This window comes from Otolemur garnettii, unplaced genomic scaffold, assembly GCF_000181295.1.
Source record: "Otolemur garnettii isolate 467f Iridium unplaced genomic scaffold, OtoGar3 scaffold00073, whole genome shotgun sequence".
In the NCBI taxonomy this organism is placed as follows: domain Eukaryota; kingdom Metazoa; phylum Chordata; class Mammalia; order Primates; family Galagidae; genus Otolemur; species Otolemur garnettii.
In genome coordinates this window covers 9,628,307-9,650,443 of record NW_003852468.1, presented here as the reverse complement: position 1 = coordinate 9,650,443, position 22,137 = coordinate 9,628,307, and the positions used below count along the sequence as shown (strand labels likewise).

General features: G+C 36.8%; 1 protein-coding gene across 2 annotated transcripts in view; it reads left to right on the top strand.

Moving 5' to 3' along the window:
* Nucleotides 1–22,137, top strand: part of RAP1A (RAP1A, member of RAS oncogene family) — an 81,319-nt gene that overhangs the window by 46,020 nt on the left and 13,162 nt on the right. For both annotated transcript variants that reach the window (XM_003793885.3, XM_012807664.2), the window contains 3 exons: nt 11,363–11,446; nt 16,161–16,229; nt 18,186–18,242. In XM_003793885.3, coding sequence (XP_003793933.1) covers nt 11,390–11,446; nt 16,161–16,229; nt 18,186–18,242 — 183 coding nt within the window. In that variant the 5' untranslated portion in view covers nt 11,363–11,389. The remainder of the gene's footprint in view (nt 1–11,362; nt 11,447–16,160; nt 16,230–18,185; nt 18,243–22,137) is intronic.

Genomic DNA, 22,137 nt, shown 5'->3' with positions numbered 1-22,137 from the left:
ATGCCATGGCACTCTACCCAGGGGGATAGCTTGAGGCTCCGTCTCAAAAAAAAATAATAAAATAAAATAAAATAAAACAAAAGACAAAACCACTATTCATGTAAGATTTGCTACATGTACGTTAAGTGCATTATTTCATACATCCTATATTTATCAACATAGACTTTTTATAGAATTAATTTCTAAATACAGTTTTTACTAATTTAATTGTTTTCCATGATTTTCTATTTTGATGCCTTTCTTTTCCTTGCATCCTTTTCTATTCTTTGTTGGAGTATTTTTTTTCTTTTTTTTTTAGATTTGTTTATTTATTTATTTAGAGGCAAGAGCCTCAAGCTGTCCCCCTGGGTAGAGTGCTGTGGCATCACAGCTCACAGCAACCTCCAACTCCTGGGCTCAAGCGAGTCTCCTGCCTCAGCCTCCCAACTAGCTGGGACCACAGGTGCCTGCCATAACACCCAGCTATTTTTTGGTTGCAGCCGTCATTGTTGTTTGGCGGGTCAGGGCTGGATTTGAACCCACCACCTTGGGTGTACGTGGCTGGCGCCTTAGCCACTTGAGCCACAGGCACTGAGCCGTTTGTTGGGGTACAAACTCCAGTGATTTTGATGTTACATTTTAATTATCATTTAGTTCAAATTGTTTAATTTCCATCTTGATTTCTTCGACTTCATCCATGTCTTATTTGGAATTGTGATGCTTAATTTACAAATATTTGGCAAGGAATTGTGATGCTTAATTTACAAACATTTGACAATAATATTTTTATATTGATTTCTACTTTAATTGCATTATGGTTAGAAAATATACTCTGTATGATTTCAGACTTGATTTATGGTACAGCATGGTCTGTTCTAGTAAATGATCCATGCACACTTGGCAAAGAATATATAATTTGCAGTTGTTGGGTATGGCATCCTAAATATGTCTGATAAGTTGATTCATTATCTGGTCAAATCTTCTATATATCCTTACTAGATTTGTCTTCCTTTCCTATCATTTATTATACTAAGCAAGTTATGTTAAAATCTAATCATGATTGTACATTTCCCTAGTTTTTCCTTAGGTTCTGTCAACTTTTGCTTATGTATTTAGCTTTATATTTAAATGTTTATTTTTCCTACTGAATCTATTAATGAAAAATCAATAAAATTAATATATTGATACATTTGGATTGTTTGACATCTTTCCTTTTATTTTTAATTTATTCATCTGTTCTTTGTTCCTTTGCTGGTTGATTGATTGATTGGTTTTTAGGACCCTATAAGAAATTGATCATGTCTTGAGTATGGAATTAGGAAGTGGCTCAGTCAGGTGGATCTAGCCGAAGTTTCTAATGATGTTGCAGGAACATGTTAGCTGCCTGGGATCATCTTGAAACCTTCTTTACTCAAAAATGTAGGAAAATTTAAACAGCTGTCTCTCCTCAGGCAATCCTCTCTGTTACCATGATCCCTCCAAAGCAGTGGCTTTAAGGTAGCCTGACAGCTCAGGCTTCATAGGTACAAATCCCAAAAGAGAAAGATCCAAGAGGAAGCTCTGGCACTAGCTTCAGAAGTCAGAAAACATCTCTTTGGCTGTATTTATTTGTTACTAAAGCTCAGCCATAATCAAGGGAAGGGGAATATGTTTTTACTTTCTAGAAGCTTGTCAGGATTTTATCTTCATTTGTAGTGGTTTGAAATTTCAACCACAGTATGTTCAGGTGTGAATCTTTTTTTTCTTCCCACTATATTTGGCATTCATTGGGTATTTTGAACCTGATGATTGTTAACTTTTTTAGTTTTACCTCTGGAAATATTCTTTTATTATTACATTGGTTCTTCTGTTCTCTTTCTAGAGGTCCTATCAGATAGGTGGCAGAACTTTTGGATCTATCCTTCCTACTTCTTTCCTTCATACATTGTATCTTTGTTCTTTTATTCTGTACTCCCTGGGTTGTGTATAGGTTCACTAACTTGCTCTTCCAGCAACCCACACACACTTTGGCCCATCTACTCAACTTTATTTTGGTGGTCATATTTTAATTTTCTGAGTCTCCAGTTATAGATACAACTTCAAGAGTTTCTTTAAAAGGAGATTACTGTCTTAAAGGACTCCTTAAAAAAATAAGGAGATTATTTTACTGTCTTCTATAGCTCCTTTTAACAGTTTTCTTTGGTTTTTGTTCTTTTAATTTATTGCCTCTGTCAAATTGTTTTCCTCACATCTGTGACTGTCTGCTTTTTTTTGAGACAGAGTCTCAGTATGTCACTCTCAGTAGAGTGCTGTTGCGTCACAGCTCACAGCAACCTCAAGCTCTCGGGCTTAAGTGATTCTCTTGCCTCAGCCTCCCAAGTAGCTGGGAGTACAGGCACCTGCCACAATGCCTGGCTGTTTTTGTTGTTGTTCTTGTTGTAGTTGTCATTGTTGTTTGTTAGGCCTGGGCTGGATTCAAACCCGCCAGCTCTGGCGTATGTGGTTGGTGTTGTAGCCACTGACCTACAGGCACCGAGCCACTGTCTGCTTTTTTTTTTTTTTTAAGAATCTCTGTTAGCCTTTTCTATAGGAGCTTATTTCCTTTTGTCGTGGGATAGAGGTAGTAAGTGCTGTTGAACTGGGTATGCTCAGTTTTAGAGTGAGAAAAGTAATTTATAAAATTTCCTTACAAGTGTATTTCATTACAAATATACAATGTCTCATCAGTTTCGCTTATGTATATATTCTTCCTCTAAAGTATTAGTCTTGAGAGGGCTGGAAAGTACAAAAGGGGAATGCATCAAAGTAGATAATTCTTTCAGTGAGATAATATATTTGTATTTATGTGATTTCATATCGCCAAAAAGTTAAAGTTGCATTATGATGTACTGTAAAGAACATTGTGGATTTTTTTTCCAAAAAGTTAAATCTTACCATGATTTCCATATTCACTTTCTTTCTCCCAGCATGTTCATGTTCAGTTGTAAATTTTTTAAATATTTGTTATATCTGTATTTTTTCTTTTTATTTTTTGAGACAGAGCCTCAAGCTGTCACCCTGGGTAGAGTGTCATGGCTTCACTGCTCAAAGCAACCTCCAACTCCTGGGCTCAAGCGAGTCTCCTGCCTCAGCCTCCCAAGTAGCTGGGACCACAGGCGCCCGCCACAATGCCCGGCTATTTTTGGTTGCAGCCATTATTATTGTTTGGCAGGTCCGGGCTGGATTCAAACCTGCCACCTTAGGTGTATGTGGCTGGCACCTTAGCCGCTTGAGCCACAGGTGCCAAGCCTATATCTGTATTTTTTAAAGATAATGCTGTATTGCTTGTTCAGAAACTGCCTTTATGGGTGAATTGCTTGAGCTCAGGAGTTCAAGACCAGCCTGAGCAAGGGCGAGACCCCATCTCTACTAAAAAATCTAGCCAGGCATTGTGGTGAGTGCCTGTAGTCCCAGCTACTTAAGAGGCTGCCGCAGAAGGATCACCTGAGCCCAAGAATTTGAGGTTATGAGCTGTGATGCCAGGGCACCCTACTCAGAGTGAAAGAGGGAGAATTTGTCTCAAAAAAAAAAAAATGCAGAAACAACAAAGTTGGGATCAATTTGCTTCTCAAAGACAATTAGGTTATGTTCTTTTGTAAAAGTTAAAGTTGTTATAACTTGGACCATAATGTTACCGACTCAAGATTGACTTAAAACTTAAACACAGTGTAATATTTATTCCTGTCCTCTGTATTTATCAGGGAATCTTAACCAGAGTTAAGAAATTTTCTGTTGCTGTATTAGGAGTGCCCGGGAGAGATTTCCATAAAAAGGCATGAGATTTGCTTGGAAGAACATAGTGGTTTTCTAACTTGGCAGTAATGAGTTAGAACTAACTCCCTTTAGAAAGAAAGTATTAACTCACATTATTCTTACTGGGAATTTGTGTGTGTTTTCTTTATCAACTATTTGATTCTTGTATTTGCAAGTGCATCTATATGTATACTTTAATCTCATGATCTGCTTGGTGTAAAGAAAATAATTTTTTGTACTTATGATATGTGAAAAATGGCTTTGAAAATTAAATGTCTTACCACTTGAGTTGTGGAACAGGGGCCAAATATTTTGTTGTTGCAGAATACCCAAAATAATTTGACCATCTCTTGAGTTCTTTCCCAATTCTGTTGCCCTAGAAAAGCTGGAGGCATTTGAGGAATATAAACAATCTTTTCTATATTAGGATTCCCTCTTGAAATATATACGTTTTGGGATTAGAGAGATGGTAAAGTCACTTGCTAAAATGACAGCACTTCTTACACTAAGAGGCCTGGAAAGGGGGTAGGGATATGGGGTTCTTTCTGCATGAGATACATGCTCTTGTGTTTAACTGGTAGTATTTTTTTTTTTCATGAAAATGAGAGAACCACCTAGTATAGATACAGGTATAGAATGTCAAGTGTCCAGCACACACCTCTCCCACTTCACCTTTACCCTTCTTTAAAACATCTACATAATAAAATATAGTTGGTTTTCAGAGCCTTTTCCTTAGCTTTCTTCTCTTTTTAGAGTAAACTTCTCTTTAATTACTCTACTGTGGTTTCAGTTGCTGCCATTTTATAATAGTGACTCCAGAGTCTAGTGGTTTCTGCTGAGCCTCCAGACTTGGGATTATTTTTTTTTGGAGACAGAGTCTTACTGTGTCACCCTTGGTAGAGTGCGGTGGCATCACAACTCACAGCAACCTCAAACTCTTGGGCTTAAGCAATTCTCTTGCCTCAGCCTCCCAGGTAGCTGGGACTACAGGCGCCTGCCATAACACCCAGCCATTTTGTTGTTGTTGCACTTGTCATGTAGTTCAGTTGGCCTGGGCCAGGCTCGAACCCACCACTCTTGGTGTATGTGGTTGGCGCCATGACCACTGTGCTGTGGGCGCCAAGCCAGACTTGGGATTTTTAATATCTATCAGGTACCAGTACCGCTTTTCCCATGGGAACCTCCTATTTAATTTTTGCAGAAAAGTATTATCTTTCTTTTTAAAATGCCTTTTGCATTGTCTGTCTTCAATAGGAGGTAGGCAGCTTGTCAGTTGTTTGCTCAAGTTAGATACCTAGGAGTTATCTTTGACTCCTCTTAATTCCCCTTAATAATAACCTCTTATTAATTATGGAGTTCTGCCAATTTTACCATTAAAACAACAACAACAAAAAACCTGTCTCTTCTTTTTCCCTAGTGCTACTTACTGTACAGGCCCATGTCATCCCCCAACTGAACTATTGCGGTCACTTCCTCACAGTTCCCTGCCTCTAGTCTGTCCTTCCTTGAGTCCATTTTATATACTGTTATTTTTCCAGAATGTAAACATAACCATATTAATTTTTTGAAATCACTGTTTTGTCCTTATTGCTTACTAGATAAAAGGTAAACACACTAACATGGCAGATACCTTTGCAAGGATAATCCCATCTCTATACCAGCTTCATCTTCCCTATCTTCTTTTTAAACCCTGTCCTCTAGCCACACTGATTAGTCTCCTGGAATCTTTTCTATTTAATGCATTAGTGTATTTGCTTCACCTATTTTCTCTGCTTGGAATGCCTTTCCAAACATCATACCTGGAATATTCCACATGTTTTTACTAAGCTCTTCGTAAGAGTTAGTCAAAATTGAAAAACTAGTCTGGACTGTACTCTATTACTCCATCCCTCCCCAGCCATTTAATTTTGTTTCTGTACTAACTTCATTTACATTATATTGTAGTTATTTATTTCCTCCTCCTTTAATAATAAGCATATAGAGCTTATTGAGGATAGGAAACATTTTTCACTTTGTTTCTCTGACACCTAATACAGAATTGACACTTAAGAGATACTTTGTAAATATTTGGTTCAGAACATTAATCACACTGTTAACATCTGCTGCATAGTAGACTAATTTAGTCTTACCAGGTATGCAACTAGGATTCTGAGAAATTTCCTTTTTTCACACATTGAATTATCTTAAATTAACTCTATTAAGCTGTAATTTACATGTAATGAAACATACCTATTTTAAAGGTACAGTTTAAAATTTTGATAAATATACATATGCAACCACTGTCACAAGATACAGATTATTTTTATCACCCTCAAAAGTATCCTCATGCTCCTCTGTAGTCACTATTTCTGTGCCACCATATCTATTGGTCACATAACCAGTCCTGATTCAGCATGGAAGGGAACTACAAAAGCCATGAATAATGAATGAATGAATAGTATGAATAATGAGAAGAAGCTATTCAAAGTGTGATCATGCCTTGGAACCATCTTGGAAGATGGGCACCACAGTAGCTTTATCAGAAATGAAGAGCTGGTATATGTGGTTCTGCTTCTGGCTGATGTATGTTTGTCCTTACACCAATATCACAGTGTATGTATTACTGCAGTTTTATAGTAAGTTGTGAAGTCAGATATTATTAGACTTTGTTATTCTTTTCCAAAATCAAATTAGCTTTGCTGAGTTATTTGCATGTTCATATTAAATGTTAAAGTCATCTTATTAGGCTCGGCGCCTGTGGCTCAAGTGGCTAAGGCGCCAGCCACATACACTTAAGGTGGCGGGTTCGAATCCAGCCCGGGCCTGCCAAAACAACAGTGACAGCTACAACCAAAAAATAGCTGGGCGTTGTGGCGGGCACCTGTGGTCCTGGCTACTTGGGAGGCTGAGGCAGGAAACTCACTTGAGTCCAGGAGTTGGAGGTTGCTGTGAGCTGTGATGCCACAACCTTCTACCCAGGGGAACAGCTTGAGGCTCTGTCTCAAAAAAAAAAAAAAAAATCATCTTATTAGTTTCTACAAAACAGAAACCTCCTGTGATAGTATTGAATCTGCAGATGAAGGTGAAGAGAATTTACAACTTAAAAATATGAGCAAATCTTGATAATATGGCCCATATTATATATATCTCTATTAAGTCTTTAATTTTTACAGTAATATTTTATATTTCAGTATATAAGACTTGCATATATTTTATTGAATGTCTCAGTAGTTTCTTATTGATTCCTTTTGCAAACGATAATTATTTTTTAAATATCATTTTTTATTTGCCAATATTCTAGAAATTTTGTCACATATCACTTAATGAGGATATGTTCTGAGAAATGTGTCATTAGGCTTCTGTCCTTATACTATACCTTCATTGAGTGTTACCGCAAACCTAAGTGGTGTAGCCTACTACACCTGGGCTATATACTGTAGTGGCCTGTTGCTTCTGAGCTACCAACCTATATTGACTGAATACTGTAGGCTATTTTAACATAATGGTAGATATATGTGTACATAACATAGAAAAGATATGATAAAATATAGTATTATAATATTATGATAATATATGTACAGTATTATGTTACTATAATATTGTGACAGTTGTGTACACCCTCTGGCCGTGTATGCCATCCATCATTGGCCAAATTGTTGTATGGCACATGAGATTCATTGCTTTTTTTCTATCAACCTTTTATCTTGCAATCTTGCTAAATTCACTTTATTAGCCTGGTACCTTTTTTGTATATTCCTTAGGATTTTTAATGTAGGAATTGTATCATCTGTTACTAAAACAGTTTTACTTCTTCCATTTGCATAGGCTAGATAGAACCTACCATGCCTAGCTTTGGTACTTTGTTGAATAGAAGTGGTGAGAGTAGACATACTAGTAGAATAAAATGGAAAGCCATATGGCATCAATAGATGCAAAATAAGCATTGGGGGAAAGAATGCAACATCCATTCCTAAGAACACAGAAATAAAAGCTTGCAAGAATATAAATGAGTATTTATACAATTAAGAACACCTGAAACCCAAATCATTGAGAACAGCTGGACTAGATGCTAACTACTTAAAATAGATTTTTTTTTTTTTTTAAGGCAAGGTCTTACTCTGTCTCAGTGGCATCATTGCATACCTGCAACCTCCAACTCTTGGGCTCAAATGATCTTCCTGCCTTAGCTTACCAAGTAGCTAGAACTACAAACATGTGCCACCACACCTGACTGATTTTATTTTTATTTTTTATAGAGATGGGACGTGGAGTCTCACTTTGTTGCCCAAGCTGGACTTAAACTCTTGGCCTCAAGCCATCCTCCTACCTTGGCCTCTCACAGTGCTGGGATTATAGGCATGAGCCTAGCCATACGTAGGGGTTCTTAATCCAGGATTTCCAGCGCTCATATAGAAAAAAATATATTATATTGTGTATCTTTTTTCCCCACTACCTTGGAATGAAATTTAGTTTTTCCTTCTATTTTGAATGGAGCCAATAAACCACAAGAGTGTATTAGCAAAGTTTGTTGAAGCAGCATATGGTTAGGTTTTGCTTTTTTGTTGTTTGTCTTTAATTTTATTTTGAGACGGAGTCTCAAATATGCTGCCCTCGGTGAAGTGCCGTGGTGTCACAGCTCACAGCAACCTCAAATTCTTGGGCTTAAGCTATTCTCTTGCCTCGGCCTCCCAAGTAGCTGGGACTATAGGTGCCCGCTACAATGCCTAGCTGTTTTTTGGTTGCAGTTGTTTAGTTGATCCAGGTCAGGTTTGAACCGGCCACCCTTGGTGTATGTGGCTGGCAGCATAACCACTGTGCTGCAGGTGCCAAGCCTGTTGTTGGTCTTTTAAATTGAAATATTTCGGCAGTTTACATTTAATGTAATGGTATGATTTTTTTTCAATTCTACCATTGTGTTACTTGTTCTGTATTTGTCCATCTTTTCCTTGCTCTTTTTTGCTTATTTTCATTTCTTATGCTTTCATTCGGATGAGTTGAGGTTTTGGCTTTTTTAAGTATTTCATTTATCTCAACTTCTAGATTTTTAGTTATGCTTTTTTTTTTTTTTTTTTTTTTTTTAGTGGTTGCTCTAGGACACGGGTCCTCAAACTTTTTAAACAGGGGGCCAGTTCACTGTCCCTTAGACCTTTGGAGGGCCAGACTGCGGGCCCAGGAAAAGTCGGCTGCTAAACAGGACAGGCAGTGGTGGCAAAAACACCCAGTGGGCCGCAGTTTGAGGACCCCTGCTCTAGGACTTACAGTGTGTATCTCTAACATGGCAGTTCACTTTCAGTATAATCTAAGAACCTTCAACAGTATATTTACATTTCTCTCCTTTCCTTCTGTTATTGTAATATATACTATTTAGCATTGTAGGTTGAACTTTTATTTCTTTAAGCATTTTAAAGATGTTCTGTTTTCTACTATCTTTTATAACTTATGAAGTCTACATCTTTTCTTAACTGTTCCTAACTATTTCTATCTAAACTTTTTTCCCTCTGGCTTCTTCTACTTCTGGCTGAGTTATTTGCATGCTCATATAAGAGTTTGTATCTTATAAGATTTTTCCTTTGGACAATTTGATTATTGTGCCTTGATACGTTTTGTTTGGTTTATGCATATTAAGGAAAGGGCTCATTGAATTTCTTAGGTCTGTAAAATGTATAGTTTTTATCAAATTTGGAAAATGTTTTATCACTATTGCTTCAAATACTACCATTGCCCCCCTTCTAGTTATACATATATTACACTATTTAATGGCTTAATATTGTCCTATTCTTCTGTCTTCTGTTCTTTTTCTATCCCCCCACCCCACCCCACCCCTCGACCTTTGCTTTTTCTTTCCTTTTTTCTTGTCTTCCACCCACTTTTCCTTGTTCTTAGCATGTTTTAACTGTGTTTAGCTTTTGGTACTTTCTCTTACTGTGTCCTCAGATCCTCTGAACTTTCTTTCTGCGGTAATTAATACACTGGTAATCTCATCCAGTAATATTTCCATTATAGATAGTGTTTTTGAATCTTGAAAGTTCTTTTTGGTTCTTTTTTTTTTTTTTTTTAATGGCAGAGTCTCATTTGTTGCCCTCAGTAGAGTGCCATAGTATCACAGCTCACAGCAACTTCAAACTTGGACCCAAGTGATCCTCTTGCCTCACCTTCCCATAGTTGGGACTACAGGTGCCTGCCACAACACTCAGCTATTTTTAGAGATGGGGTCTTGCTCTGGCTCAGGCAGGTCTCAAACCTGTGAGCTCAGCAATTCACCTACATCAGCCTCCGAGAGTGCTAGGATTATGGGCGTGAGGCACCGCAGCCAGCCTTAGTTCTTTTTTTATGCCTACCATTTCTCTTATGTTTTTCTTGAAATTTTCCAGCATATTTATAGTAGCAATTTTAGAATCCTCATTGTCTAATTTCATCTACTCATTTCTGTTTTAATTGATTTATTTCACCCTGGTTTCAGGTCCTATTTTCTTCTTCATGTCTGTTTTTTTTATTGTATGAATTTTCTCTCTAGCTCGCTCTTCACTTCTCTGCTATCCTTCTAAGCTCTGCTTGAGTTATTTTTCCCTGCACCATAATCTGGAAAGTGAGGCTAGGCAGAAAGCCAGGAAACTAGGTTTCACTTCATTTTTTCACAAAACTCAGAAATCAGTCCTATACTGTTTATTGTCCAGTGTCTGTAAACAGTTTCAGTTTTTTGTTCTGTGTTCTAGCTCTTAGTTTCTCCATCATGGCCATTGGAAATTATTTCCTGCTTTTTTGCCTTTTACATTAACCATGGAGATAAAAAATAAAGCCTTTTCCTTTTATTTTTTTCTAACAATTTGAGCCTTTTGGAATATATTATCTACTTATAGAGTTTTAACAGTTACATCTGAACTCCTGTTTGCATACTTATACTTTTTTTTTTTTTTGAGACAGAGTGTCCAGCTGTCACCCTGGGTAGAGTGCTGTGACATCTCAGCTCACAGCAACCTCAAATGCTTGGGTTTAAGCGATTCATTTACCTTAGCCTCCCAAGCAGCTGAGACTACAGGCGCCCACCACAATGCCTGCTATTGTCATTGTTGCCTGGGAGGCCGGGGCCAGGTTCAAACCTGCCACCCTAGGTGTATGTGGCCTGCACCCTGCCGACTGAGCTACAGGCACCACCCTGCATACTAATAGTTTTTAAGGTGACATTTTACAAGGTTCACCTATAATTCAACAATATACAAAATAGCATAGAATTGCTGTAAGATATTTTAAGCAAATAAAATAGCATGTATATTAAAGTGCATGAGTAAACAAAACATTTCCAAAAAGTACCTAGGTTGTTTAAATGATAGCTTTATAGTTGCAACTATTGGGTTTAGCCATCTTGTATTGTGATTAAACCTTAAAAGTAACATGAACAGGCTAATAATTGGCCCATCAAAGATGATTTTCAGTGAATTAAAATATCTGACAATACTCTTATAAACTTATGTTAAAATCTATGTAGTTTTTGCTGTGTAGCCTCTTTTGCACTCTTGGTAGTCTTAAGTAAAAAAAAAAAAAAAAAAAGAACAAAATCCCATATTTGGTATAATATTCATTCTTAGGATGTTCTTAGCATGTTTGTTAAGCTTTTATTTTTATTTTTGTTTTTTAGATTATCAGTATTTAAACAGACCACATCATGCGTGAATACAAGCTAGTGGTTCTTGGTTCAGGAGGCGTTGGGAAGTCTGCTCTGGTAAGTTAGCCACCTAAGTATAACTAATTAGCATAATTCAAGAAGAATTTTGACATTTGCTTGCTTTTAGACTTCTAGTTACTAAAGAAAAAGGTGGCATTATTTTTATATACCTAGTGTCTGGCCCACAGGGGACAGGAAATCATGTAGTAACCACAGATAGATGTATTTTTATAATGTTGACTCATTTATTCTTTCATTTATGAAATATTTATTGGCCTCCTTATATGTCAACCATCAGTGCTCATGATTTAAAGAAGAATAAGTTCATTCTCATTTTTAAGGAATTTACATTCCAGTGGGGGAAACTATTACAGATTCTAGTGGGATAGTTCCTCCCTTGCCTCCACCCCAGACTTACGTGGAATGAAGGTTGTCATTGGTATACATGCTATATTCATTCAGTAAATAATCATTGAGATTCTACAGTGTCAGATTCTAGAATCATAACAGTGAACAAAAACAGTTGCAGAAGAGATGTAATAAATACACAATTACGTGGAAAACTAGTGGATTATGATTGTGAGAGAGATACCAGAAGAAAAAATGCAAAGTATTTAGAAGAGAGGTAGAATGGATGTGGGAGACAAACAGAGAATTAATACAGTATACCAGATTATTGTTTATGGAAGATTGGACTAGGGCCATGGCAGTGAAGAAAAGAGAGATAGATGGTTGAGGACTGAATAAGTGGTAGGACTAACATAGCAGTGCCAGATTGATGTATGAGGACTGGGAGAGAAGCAGCTGTCAGGAATGACCCATAAGTTTCTTATTTCAGCTACTAATTTTATGGATGAATGAAAGAGAAGAAGCAACACTAGAGAATGAGCAGTGAAAGTTAAACATCCAGTATTGGATTTTTGAATATCATTACAAATGTCAGGTCAAATGTTATGTTTTGAGATGTTTAAGTAAATATGTCCAATAAACAAATGAATCTTAAAGATATGAGCTTAAAAGAGAGGCTTGTGAGGACAGCGCCTGTGGCTCAGTGAGTAGGGCACCAGCTCCATATACCCTGCCCCAGCCAAACTGCAACAAAAAAATAGCCAGATATTGTGGTGGGCACCTGTAGTCCCAGTTACTTGGGAGGATGAGGCAAGAGAATATCCTAAGCCTGGGAGTTAGAGGTTGCTGTGAGCTGTGACACTACAGCACTCTACCAAGGGCAATAAAGTGAGACTCTGTCTCTAAAAAAAAATTTTTTTTTCCTTTATTTTAAAGGCAAGGTCTTGCTCTGTCATCAGTTCTAGAATGCAGTGACATTATTGTAACTTGCTGCAACCTCAAATTCCTGGGCTCAAGCAATTCTCTCACTTTAGCCTCCTAAGTATCTGAGACTATAGGCACATACTACTATGCCTGACTAAAATTACTTTTTTTATTAGTATTTTTTTATTATTTTTGTAGAGACAGAGTCTTGCTATGCTGGTTAGGCTAGTCTCAATCTCCTAGCCTCAAGCAGTCCTCCCACCTCAGCCTCCCAAAGTGCTAGGATTATGGGCATTGAGTTATAAACCCCCGCCTCTTGCTTTGTGTAACTTTCAGTTCAGCAGTTTTCTCTCTAGAAATTTATCCCACCCATAACTTTACATGCGCAAAAGGACATGGTCAAGGACATCCATTGCAACATTTTTTACAGTGACTAGAGTTTAGAAATAACCTAAATGCCTACCACAAGGCCTTGGGCTAATTAAGTAAATTTTAATGTATATTCAGAGTAGACTACTTAACAGCCACTAAAAGAATGCAACAGCTCTACATATACTGATAATGTAATGGTATTCAAGATGTATTATTTATAGAGAAAAAAGGTAATAAACAGCATAAACTATCATTTGTTTAATTTTTTAAAAAGGTGAGTGTTTAAGGGGAATACCTATAAAATACATAGAGTGGGATTGGGTAGCTGGAAACAAGGGTGGTAGGTAAGCTTAGTTACCACCATGTAGCCTTTTATGACTTTTAAATCTGGTCCTATGTCCATGAATTATCTTTTTGAAAATAAAAAGATCATTTTTTCTTAAAAAACCCATAGGAGTGAAAGTGGTTGTCTAGGAAGAGACTAGACAGAGAAGAGCAGAGTTCAGAAGTGAGCTCTGAGTACCTCCTCACCTTTAGCGAATAGGTAGGATTAGAGAGCATCTAACATAGAAGAATGTATCTTATACTTGAAAGTAAAGAATGTATCTTTATTTGACTACTCAGAAATCAAGTAGCAAAGAGTAAAGAGCTGATTTGGGAACACAGGAACATAGAAGTAGTTCGAAGTGATTAAAAAAGCAACTTGGTAGGTAATGGTGCCATAACCATATAAGGGGAAGATTGAAGAGTAAATTGCTGAGGAAATGAAATACAGACCGTTGAAAAAGCTTATGAGAGAACAGAAAAGAGGGGGCAGAAGCTGGAGGAATCATGGGGTTATGGGAGGTTTTTGGTTTTGTTTTAGGATTGGTGACAGCACAGCATGTTTGTTGGCTGGAATCAGTAATCTAGTGGAGAGGAAAGTAATGATAAGGAGAAGAGAGGAGAGGATTCAGCACAAAAAACAAAGGGATAAAGTTATAATCTAGATGAGTGAATGAGATGTCCCTGAAAATTGAGAGGGAGTTTAGGATTAAAAGGAGTAATGAAAGATTACTTTTAGTAAGAAAAGTAAGAAGCATGGGATTGTTTTGCAAGTCTTATCAATGTCTGACTTACAGAAGGCGCTAGGGTTCTTATGCCTGCTTTTGCATCCAGTCTCATGTATTAGTACATGTTACATACCCTTTGGAAAAATCCACTATAAACTTAGGAGAGAAGGAGAGTACGTTTTAGTGTTATTATAATAAGAAAATAGTTTGACCTCAGGCAGCCTCTGCCCTGGACCCTGTTTTGAGAATCTCTGCTCTATTCTGAGGCATATTAGAAAGCCGTATTAAATTGTGTTGTATGTTGAAATTGTGTGTCATTCTTAGAAGATGAAGTGGTTGAATCCTTGATAAAAATGATGATTAAAAATTTTTGTGTGATTATAGCCTGAATTTCCTTTGAATAATAAATAGGAGCTTAGTAGGAGAAATAAATTTAAGCTTCGTATATTTAAATTAATCTGTTTACCTCGACCTAAAATAGTGTATATAATATTCCTCTGAGTGATTTAAGTGAAAGCAAACTCAGTCCACATTCTTACTCTTGGTTTTAGGTAATAAGGTACCAGACCTTTTTTTAAAGCTTCCTGGGAGATATCTTACAACTATCTTCTGTACTATTTTTCATTTTCTGAATGATCAATATGTAGTTTCTAGTATGTACTTACACAGATATGTAGAGATGAAAGCAGGATATCTGAAAAAGATGACTAGATAGTGTTTTCTAATGGAAAGAGTAAGGCCTTAGAATCAAGATGTATGCTTGAATCATCACCTGGCAAATGGGAAAAATAACTATTTCTAAGGTGAATGTGAAATATGAATGTAATTATATATATATAATATACATAATACATGAGACTGGATGCAAAAGCAGGCATATGTATATAGTTTCCTTTTTTTGAGACAGAGTCTGGGCTCGGCGCCTGTGGCTCAAGCAGCTAAGGCGCCAGCCACATACACCTAAGGTGGCGGGTTCGAATCCCCAGCCTGGGCCCGCCAAACAACTATGGCTGCAACCAAAAAATGGCCAGGCGTTGTGGCAGGCGCCTGTGGTCCCAGCTACTTGGGAGGCTGAGGCAGGAGACTCGCTTGAGCCCAGGAGTTGGAGGTTGCTGTGAGCGTGATGCCATGGCACTCTACCCAGGGGAATAGCTTGAGGCTCTGTCTCAAAAAAAAAAAAAAAAAGAGACAGTCTCAGTATGTCGCCCTCAGTAGAGTGCTATGGTGTCATAGCTCACAGTAACCTCAAACTCTTGGGCTTAAGCAGTTCTCTTGCCTCAGCTTCCCAAATAGCTGGGACTACAGGTGCCCGCCACAACATTTGGCTATTTTTTTGTTATAGTTGTCATTGTTGTTTAGCAGGCTGAGACTGGGTTCGAACCAGCCATCCCCAGTGTATGTGGCCAGAGCCCTAACCACTGAGCTATGGGCACTGAGCCTATAATTTTAAGTTAATTACTAGCTCAGTGCCTAGGACATAATAGGCATTCAATAAATTCAAATTCCCTTTTCTCTTTTTCCTCACAATTAAAAAGACATTTTAAAAAATGTAGGACTGCAAGCATGCACCATCATAGCTGGATATTTTTTTAATTTTTTGTAGAGACAAGGTCTCAGTATGTTGCCCAGGCTACTCTTGAACTGTTGGCCTCCAAGGAACCTCCCATCTTAGCCTCCCAAAGTGCTGAGATTACAGGAGTAAGCAAGCATACCTGGCCTGGCCACTTGTATTTTGAAACTTAATAAAGTAATGTTTAATAGTTTCAGCAGCAGCTGTTTGGCTCTATTGCCCAGGTGGAGTGCAGTGGTGTAGCCTCAAACTCCTAGGTTCCAGCCATCCTCCCACCTTGGCCTAGTGAATGGCTGGGACTACAGGCACACCTGGCTGTCAGCAGCAATATTGATGACAACTTTTAATCTTTATACTGAAAAATAATACTGACACTTCACATTTGTGTGTTTACCCAGAATTTTCACATAATTTTATTTACTCTTTACAACTTTGTGAAGTTCAGAATGGAAGCTAGATTTTCATTTAAGTTCTTACCTTTTCTCTTGTTTTTTTCTCCCCCCAGACAGTTCAATTTGTTCAGGGAATTTTTGTTGAAAAATATGACCCAACGATAGAAGATTCCTACAGAAAGGTAAAATGTATAATGTGTACCTACATGCTTACAAGTAGTTCTTTATGACTTTAAAGCTTGATCAATGGAATTGCTGTTTTAAAATAGTTTTGAGAAATGATATAATGTTCTTCATTTATTTTTAAAAGTTATACCTTGATAAAATACCTTGTGAAGAATATTGTTTACATACATCAGAGTTGCATGTTCTGTTGTTGATTAATAATTATCTTATAGAAAAATTACATACAAGTACGCAGATTTGACCGTTATGTAAGTAGTAGGTGTATTTCAACTATTTGTTAACAAAAATTAAGATCACCTCTATGATTTAAGTTATCCAATGACTATAAGTTTTGATTTTAGTTATATAATAAAGATATTTCACCTTTAGACTACAAAAAATTTACATCTAGATACTGTGTGATACTATAATGTGGATACATCTACATTTTTCAAAACCCATTAAATGTATAATACCAAAGCAAATCCTGTTGTAAACTGCAGACTTCCAGTTACAGTGATATGTCATTATAGGTTCATCATTTGTAACAGATGTACTGTTATGAGTATCAAGTTGTTGGTAGTGGGGTAGGCTGCGCATGTGTGGGAGGATGTGTGTGGCTCTGTACCTTTTCCTCAGTTTTGCTGTGATCCTAAAACTGCCCCTAATAAAGTCTATTTAAGAGGAAAAAATTAATTGGTCTTGACAAAAAAAAATTCTGTTTAACTGTAAGACTAAAACTAGGATTGTGGAAAATTTTTATGATTTTATTTCCCAAAACAGTACTATAAAAGACTGGTAGCCAATGACATACCAAAAAATAATAATAAAAAAAAAAAATCTGCCTTTAATAGGAAAAGATTTCTTTTTTTAGATATTTTTAGAATTTAAGTGCTACATAACTTTAGTTGAATTAAGTTAGTCTATAAAGTAGTACTGCAGAGCAATTTCACTGTCTTCAAATTGGACATACAATGGTGTCGAGATTTATGAGAAACTGTAGACCTAATGCATATTCACTGAACACACCCAGGTACAGATTTTACCACACTTGTCCTGTAAGTGGTGGGATGGTTAGTTTGTGACACCACAAGTGGTGTTCGTCAATCCTTAATCTGACAAAAAAGCAGAGTTGGAAATAATCCTTAGTAACACATTTATTTTTAGAAAATAGTATTGCTTTACTGGATTTCCCCCAAATAAGTTGTTAGTTAAACCTTTAACTGCATAACAAGATCTGTGCCTAGTGTGATGAAGAACTAACTTTCCTTATTAAGTTTTTCACATTCTTGGTAGCTGATACTTTCATTAGATTAACCTTCTCTTCTTTTATAAACTAGTGGGAAATTGGAATTCAGTATATAAAATTTCATCTTTTACAAGAACTTTTCTAAAGAAGTATCTTTTTCTTAGACTTGAGGACTGTGTAAGCTAGTCTTATTTTAGTACTTCTATGTATCCTTTGTGATTAAATTCAAATTTTCCTAAATTTTGTGCATATTTTAGTAAAATTTTAACAACTTAAATATGGCAAGTTGGCAAATTTTTCTTTATCCTAAAATCTTCTTGTGTATATTTTGAGTCATTTGATATTTTCATACTTTGTTTTCTCTGAAGATAATGTAAATTGTGCATATTTATGTACTTTTTTAAAAGAACTATACCTGCTTGTTGTAGTTTTTCTTAATTTCCAGATTATGACCTTTTGCCTTTTAATAAGAAAATAAAAAATCATAACAGTGGTCAGAAGATGTCTAAACTCAGTGTTAGCCATCCTGGCTTCTACATATCAATAAACTATGCTTGAAACCCCTGGTTATTGTAGTACTTAGTTTACTCCTAGCCAGTACAGCCAACTGCTGGAGAAAGGTTCTGTAGTTGCTAATAGGTACTTGGCATGAGGAGGTGGGAGGACAACAGAATGACATTTTGGTGTTTCTTTCTAATTTAATTTCTTTTTTTCACCCTCACAGCAAGTTGAAGTAGATTGCCAACAGTGTATGCTGGAAATCCTGGACACAGCAGGAACAGTAAGGATATGTTCTCTTTTTTGGTAGAATTTAATTTGTGAACTGGTTATTGTCATCTGAATAATTCTCTTAGGATAAAAGTAATCATTCTGATTAAGAACAAATTCTCTGAATGTAGGTCTTCTTAAATTTTCTATGTGTGAGAAATCAACTGCGATGAACTTAATGTTCATTTACCACAATCAGATTGTATATTGATTCATAATATATGCAGAATCTTTGTGTTGGAATGTTGTGTTAATATGGGTATTTTTGTGGGTTAAATAAGACTTTTTATCAAAATGAACAACTGTGGTGCCAAGAGACAAAGTCTTTTTTCTTTTCACTAGCATTTTAGGATCTCAGTGGGCTAATAATAGATATATGTTTTCTAAGGAAGGCAAAAATCTTTTAGATTAGTTTAAGCCTCATTTTTCTCATCTTTAATATAATGCATTAATATATCATAGCGTGCCTATAATGGTCAAATGAAACAGTGATTATAAATCACTTGGCATGGTATCCGTTACAAAGTATGGAATTCATGTGTTTGCTTTTATTTGTTAATACCATCACCTTTATAATTTCTTCCTTAGTTTTGTTGGCAGGGAGAAATGGAATCTTGCTGTTATTGGTCTCATACTCCTAGGCTCAAGTGATCCCCCTGCCTTAGCCTCTCAAGTAGCTGAGATTATAGGCACACGCTGCCATCCCCAGTCTCCCTTTACAAATTTTTTTTATTAATAACTGATGATTTCCAGTTATACTGCCATATAAAATGCATACACTAAGCAATTTTTGCATTTACTTTTCTTTCTTTTTCCCTTTATACAGGGATAAAATTAGGGATTTCCCAGCTTTAAAATGGTTGTATTCTTAAATATTATAAGTTTTTTAAAATTCAGCACAAATTTTTCTGGTATAATTTTATAAATGATGAGAAAGTTTCACGTAGTTCAAAAAGAAGCATATAACAATTATATATACCAATATAGTACTAACTACACTATCTTTTTATATTCTTTTCTGAGAAAATGCATCTTGATTCTAATGAGAAGCTTTAGATCATTGAAACTAATTTTTTATATCAACTGAATCAAGATATCTCTCCCTCTTCCCACCTCAATTTTCCTGGCTTCTAAATCAATGAAATTGCCCTTTGTTTCCAGAGACCCCAATAGCTAAAGAATACTTTCTATTTCTTTTCACCACCTCCGTAGTGTGAGGGCAGTCTTTCTTCTTTCCCTGTCCAAGTTTTAAAAATAAATTTTCTACTGCAACGAACTTCCTTTTGTGCTCTCCAATACCATGTCCATCTCTCATTCTAGCTCTCAGGACATCGTGTTGTAGCTGTCTGTCTGCTTGACCATGTTCCCAGGGCCTCGCATAAAACGTGGAAAGCATCTGATGCTCATTAATCTTGTCCCAGATCACTCCTTACTCCTTAAAGATTTTCATTCACTGTCTCCAACACTGCTTCTTCAGAATTGTTGGTGATGTTACTATCCAGATAGAATCTATATGAGTATCATAGGTGATCCAGTATCCAGGCCTGTCAGTGCCTTGATCTCTATCCTACCAGAGCCATTTATGCATGGTTTTACTTTGGACTTTGGTTGATTACCAATAATTGTAATACCTACTAATCTCATTCCAGGTATCTCACTCTCCACTCACTACTTCTTGTTTATTCATCTTACTTCCTTTGATGCTCTTCAACTTCATTGGAACCTGCAGTTCATTTATCTTTACATATTTTTATTTCCCCTCATATTTTTACCCTGTCTGTATATAGGTTCACAATCTATCATTCATAATCATTCCTTTGTGTATATTTTCAGTTCTCCTGACCTTCGGGCAATTTTTTATTTAGCTGGTCACTATTTTTTTTTTTTTTGGAGACAGTGTCTAACTATATTGCCTTCAGTAGAATGCCAGGGTGTCAACAGCTCACAGAAACCTTAAACTCTTGGGCTTAAGCGATTCTCTTGCTCAGCCTCCCAAGTAGCTGGGACTACAGGTGCCCATCACAACGCCCGGTTATTTTTTTGTTGCCTTTGTCATTATTTAGCAGGCCTGGGCCAGGTTCCAACCCACCAGTCTCGGTGTGTGTGGCTGGCACCCTAACCACTGGACTATGGGCACCGAGCCAGTTGGCCACTATCTCGAACTGTAAAACCATTATTCATTCCAGGAAACAGCACTTGTCTGGTTTTTGCCCTGTTTCATTGGTTATTCCTAAATCTCCTTTCCTAATTCCTCTTTATCTCTACAACCTCTTAATGTTGGATAACCTCAGGATTTAATACTTAGATTTCTCTTTTCTAAGAATACTGCTTCGGAGATCTTTTTTAGTAGGATGGTTTTAAATATAATCTGTATGCTAATACATGCTGAATTTATAATTCCATCTCTGAGTTCTTTTCTGAACTTAGATTCTCGTGTTTAACTGCCTTTTCAATATCTCTTCTTGTATATATGCCTAATAAGTACCTCAAATATAACATGTCCAAACTGAACTCTTGATACCTCTTCCCCAACCTGGTCTGTCTAAAGTCTTTTCTATCAGTCAATAGTACCCTTTCAGTTGGTTATGCCTAAACCTTGGAGTCATCTTCAGCTCTCAGACATTCTATGTCCATCCAAAATCTCAGTAAATCCTATTGGCTTTACCTTTACAGTTTGACACCACCACTAGAATCTTATGACATTATCTTGGTCAGCAATTGTTATCTCTTATCTTTCACCTGGATTATTTCAGTAAGCTCAAGACTGGTCTCCCTGTTTCTGTTCTTGACGTCCTTCAGACTATTCTTAATACAGTAACCACAGTATTCCCATTTAAATATAAGTAAGATCATGTTTTCCTCATCTTAAAATTATCCATTCAGCACAGAGTAGACATCCAAGTCTTTATTACATTTACCTGAAAGGTCCAAATGATAATCATCTCCCTCTCTGATCCCTCTCCATCCCTGCTTCTGCACTCACTAGTTAACACTGTTTCAGTGCATTCATCCACTTCACAGCTTCTCATGTACTCTGGATGTGTTTCTCCTCAGCACCTTTGCATTTGCTGTTCCCTCTGTCCAGGAAACTGTTTCTCCAAATAACCATAGAGGTTACTCTCACCTCTTCAGATCTTTTTTTTTTTTTAGGTTTTTTTAAACTTTAAATTAAAAAAAAAAAAAGCATTTTCACACAAAGGAGATTCACTTTACCTGCTTTGAGGTCACCTCTTCAGATCTTTACTCATATATTACCTGTGAAGTTTTCCCTGAGCACAGTCTTTTAAAATATAACTTTCTATTCCTATTCTAAAAAGAAACTGTCTGTCCCCCTCCTCTGCTTTATTTTTCTTTGTAACCTTTATTACCACTTGGCATGTGTTATTTTTGTTGGTCTCCACATACATTCCTCCAGGGCAGAGATTTTTGCCTCTCATGTTTGCCAGTATCTAGTACACACAATATCTGGCACATAGAGGGTCCTCAGAGGATATTTGTTAAATGGAGAAAATTTGCAGACTGTCCTTAAGAAGGCATTTGGCATTCTCAATAGAAGGCAACATCAGCCACAGCAGTTCTGTAAGGCCTGTTCTTAAATTGGATTTTTAAAACCCAGGTTGCCTAATAAGTTTACTTTTTTTTTTTTTGAGACAGAGTCTCACTTTGTCACCCTTGGTAGAGTGCTGTGCTGTCATAACTCAGGGGTTTCATAGCTCACAGCAACCTCAAACTCCTGGGCTGAAGCAATTCTCTTGCCTCAGCCTCCCAGATAGCTAGGACTACAGGCACCCACCATAATACCTGGCTACTTTTTTAGAGACAGGGTCTCACTCTTGTTCAGGCTGGTCTCAAACTCCTGAGCTTAACCAATCCACCTGCCTCAGCCTCCCAGAGTGCTAGGATTATAG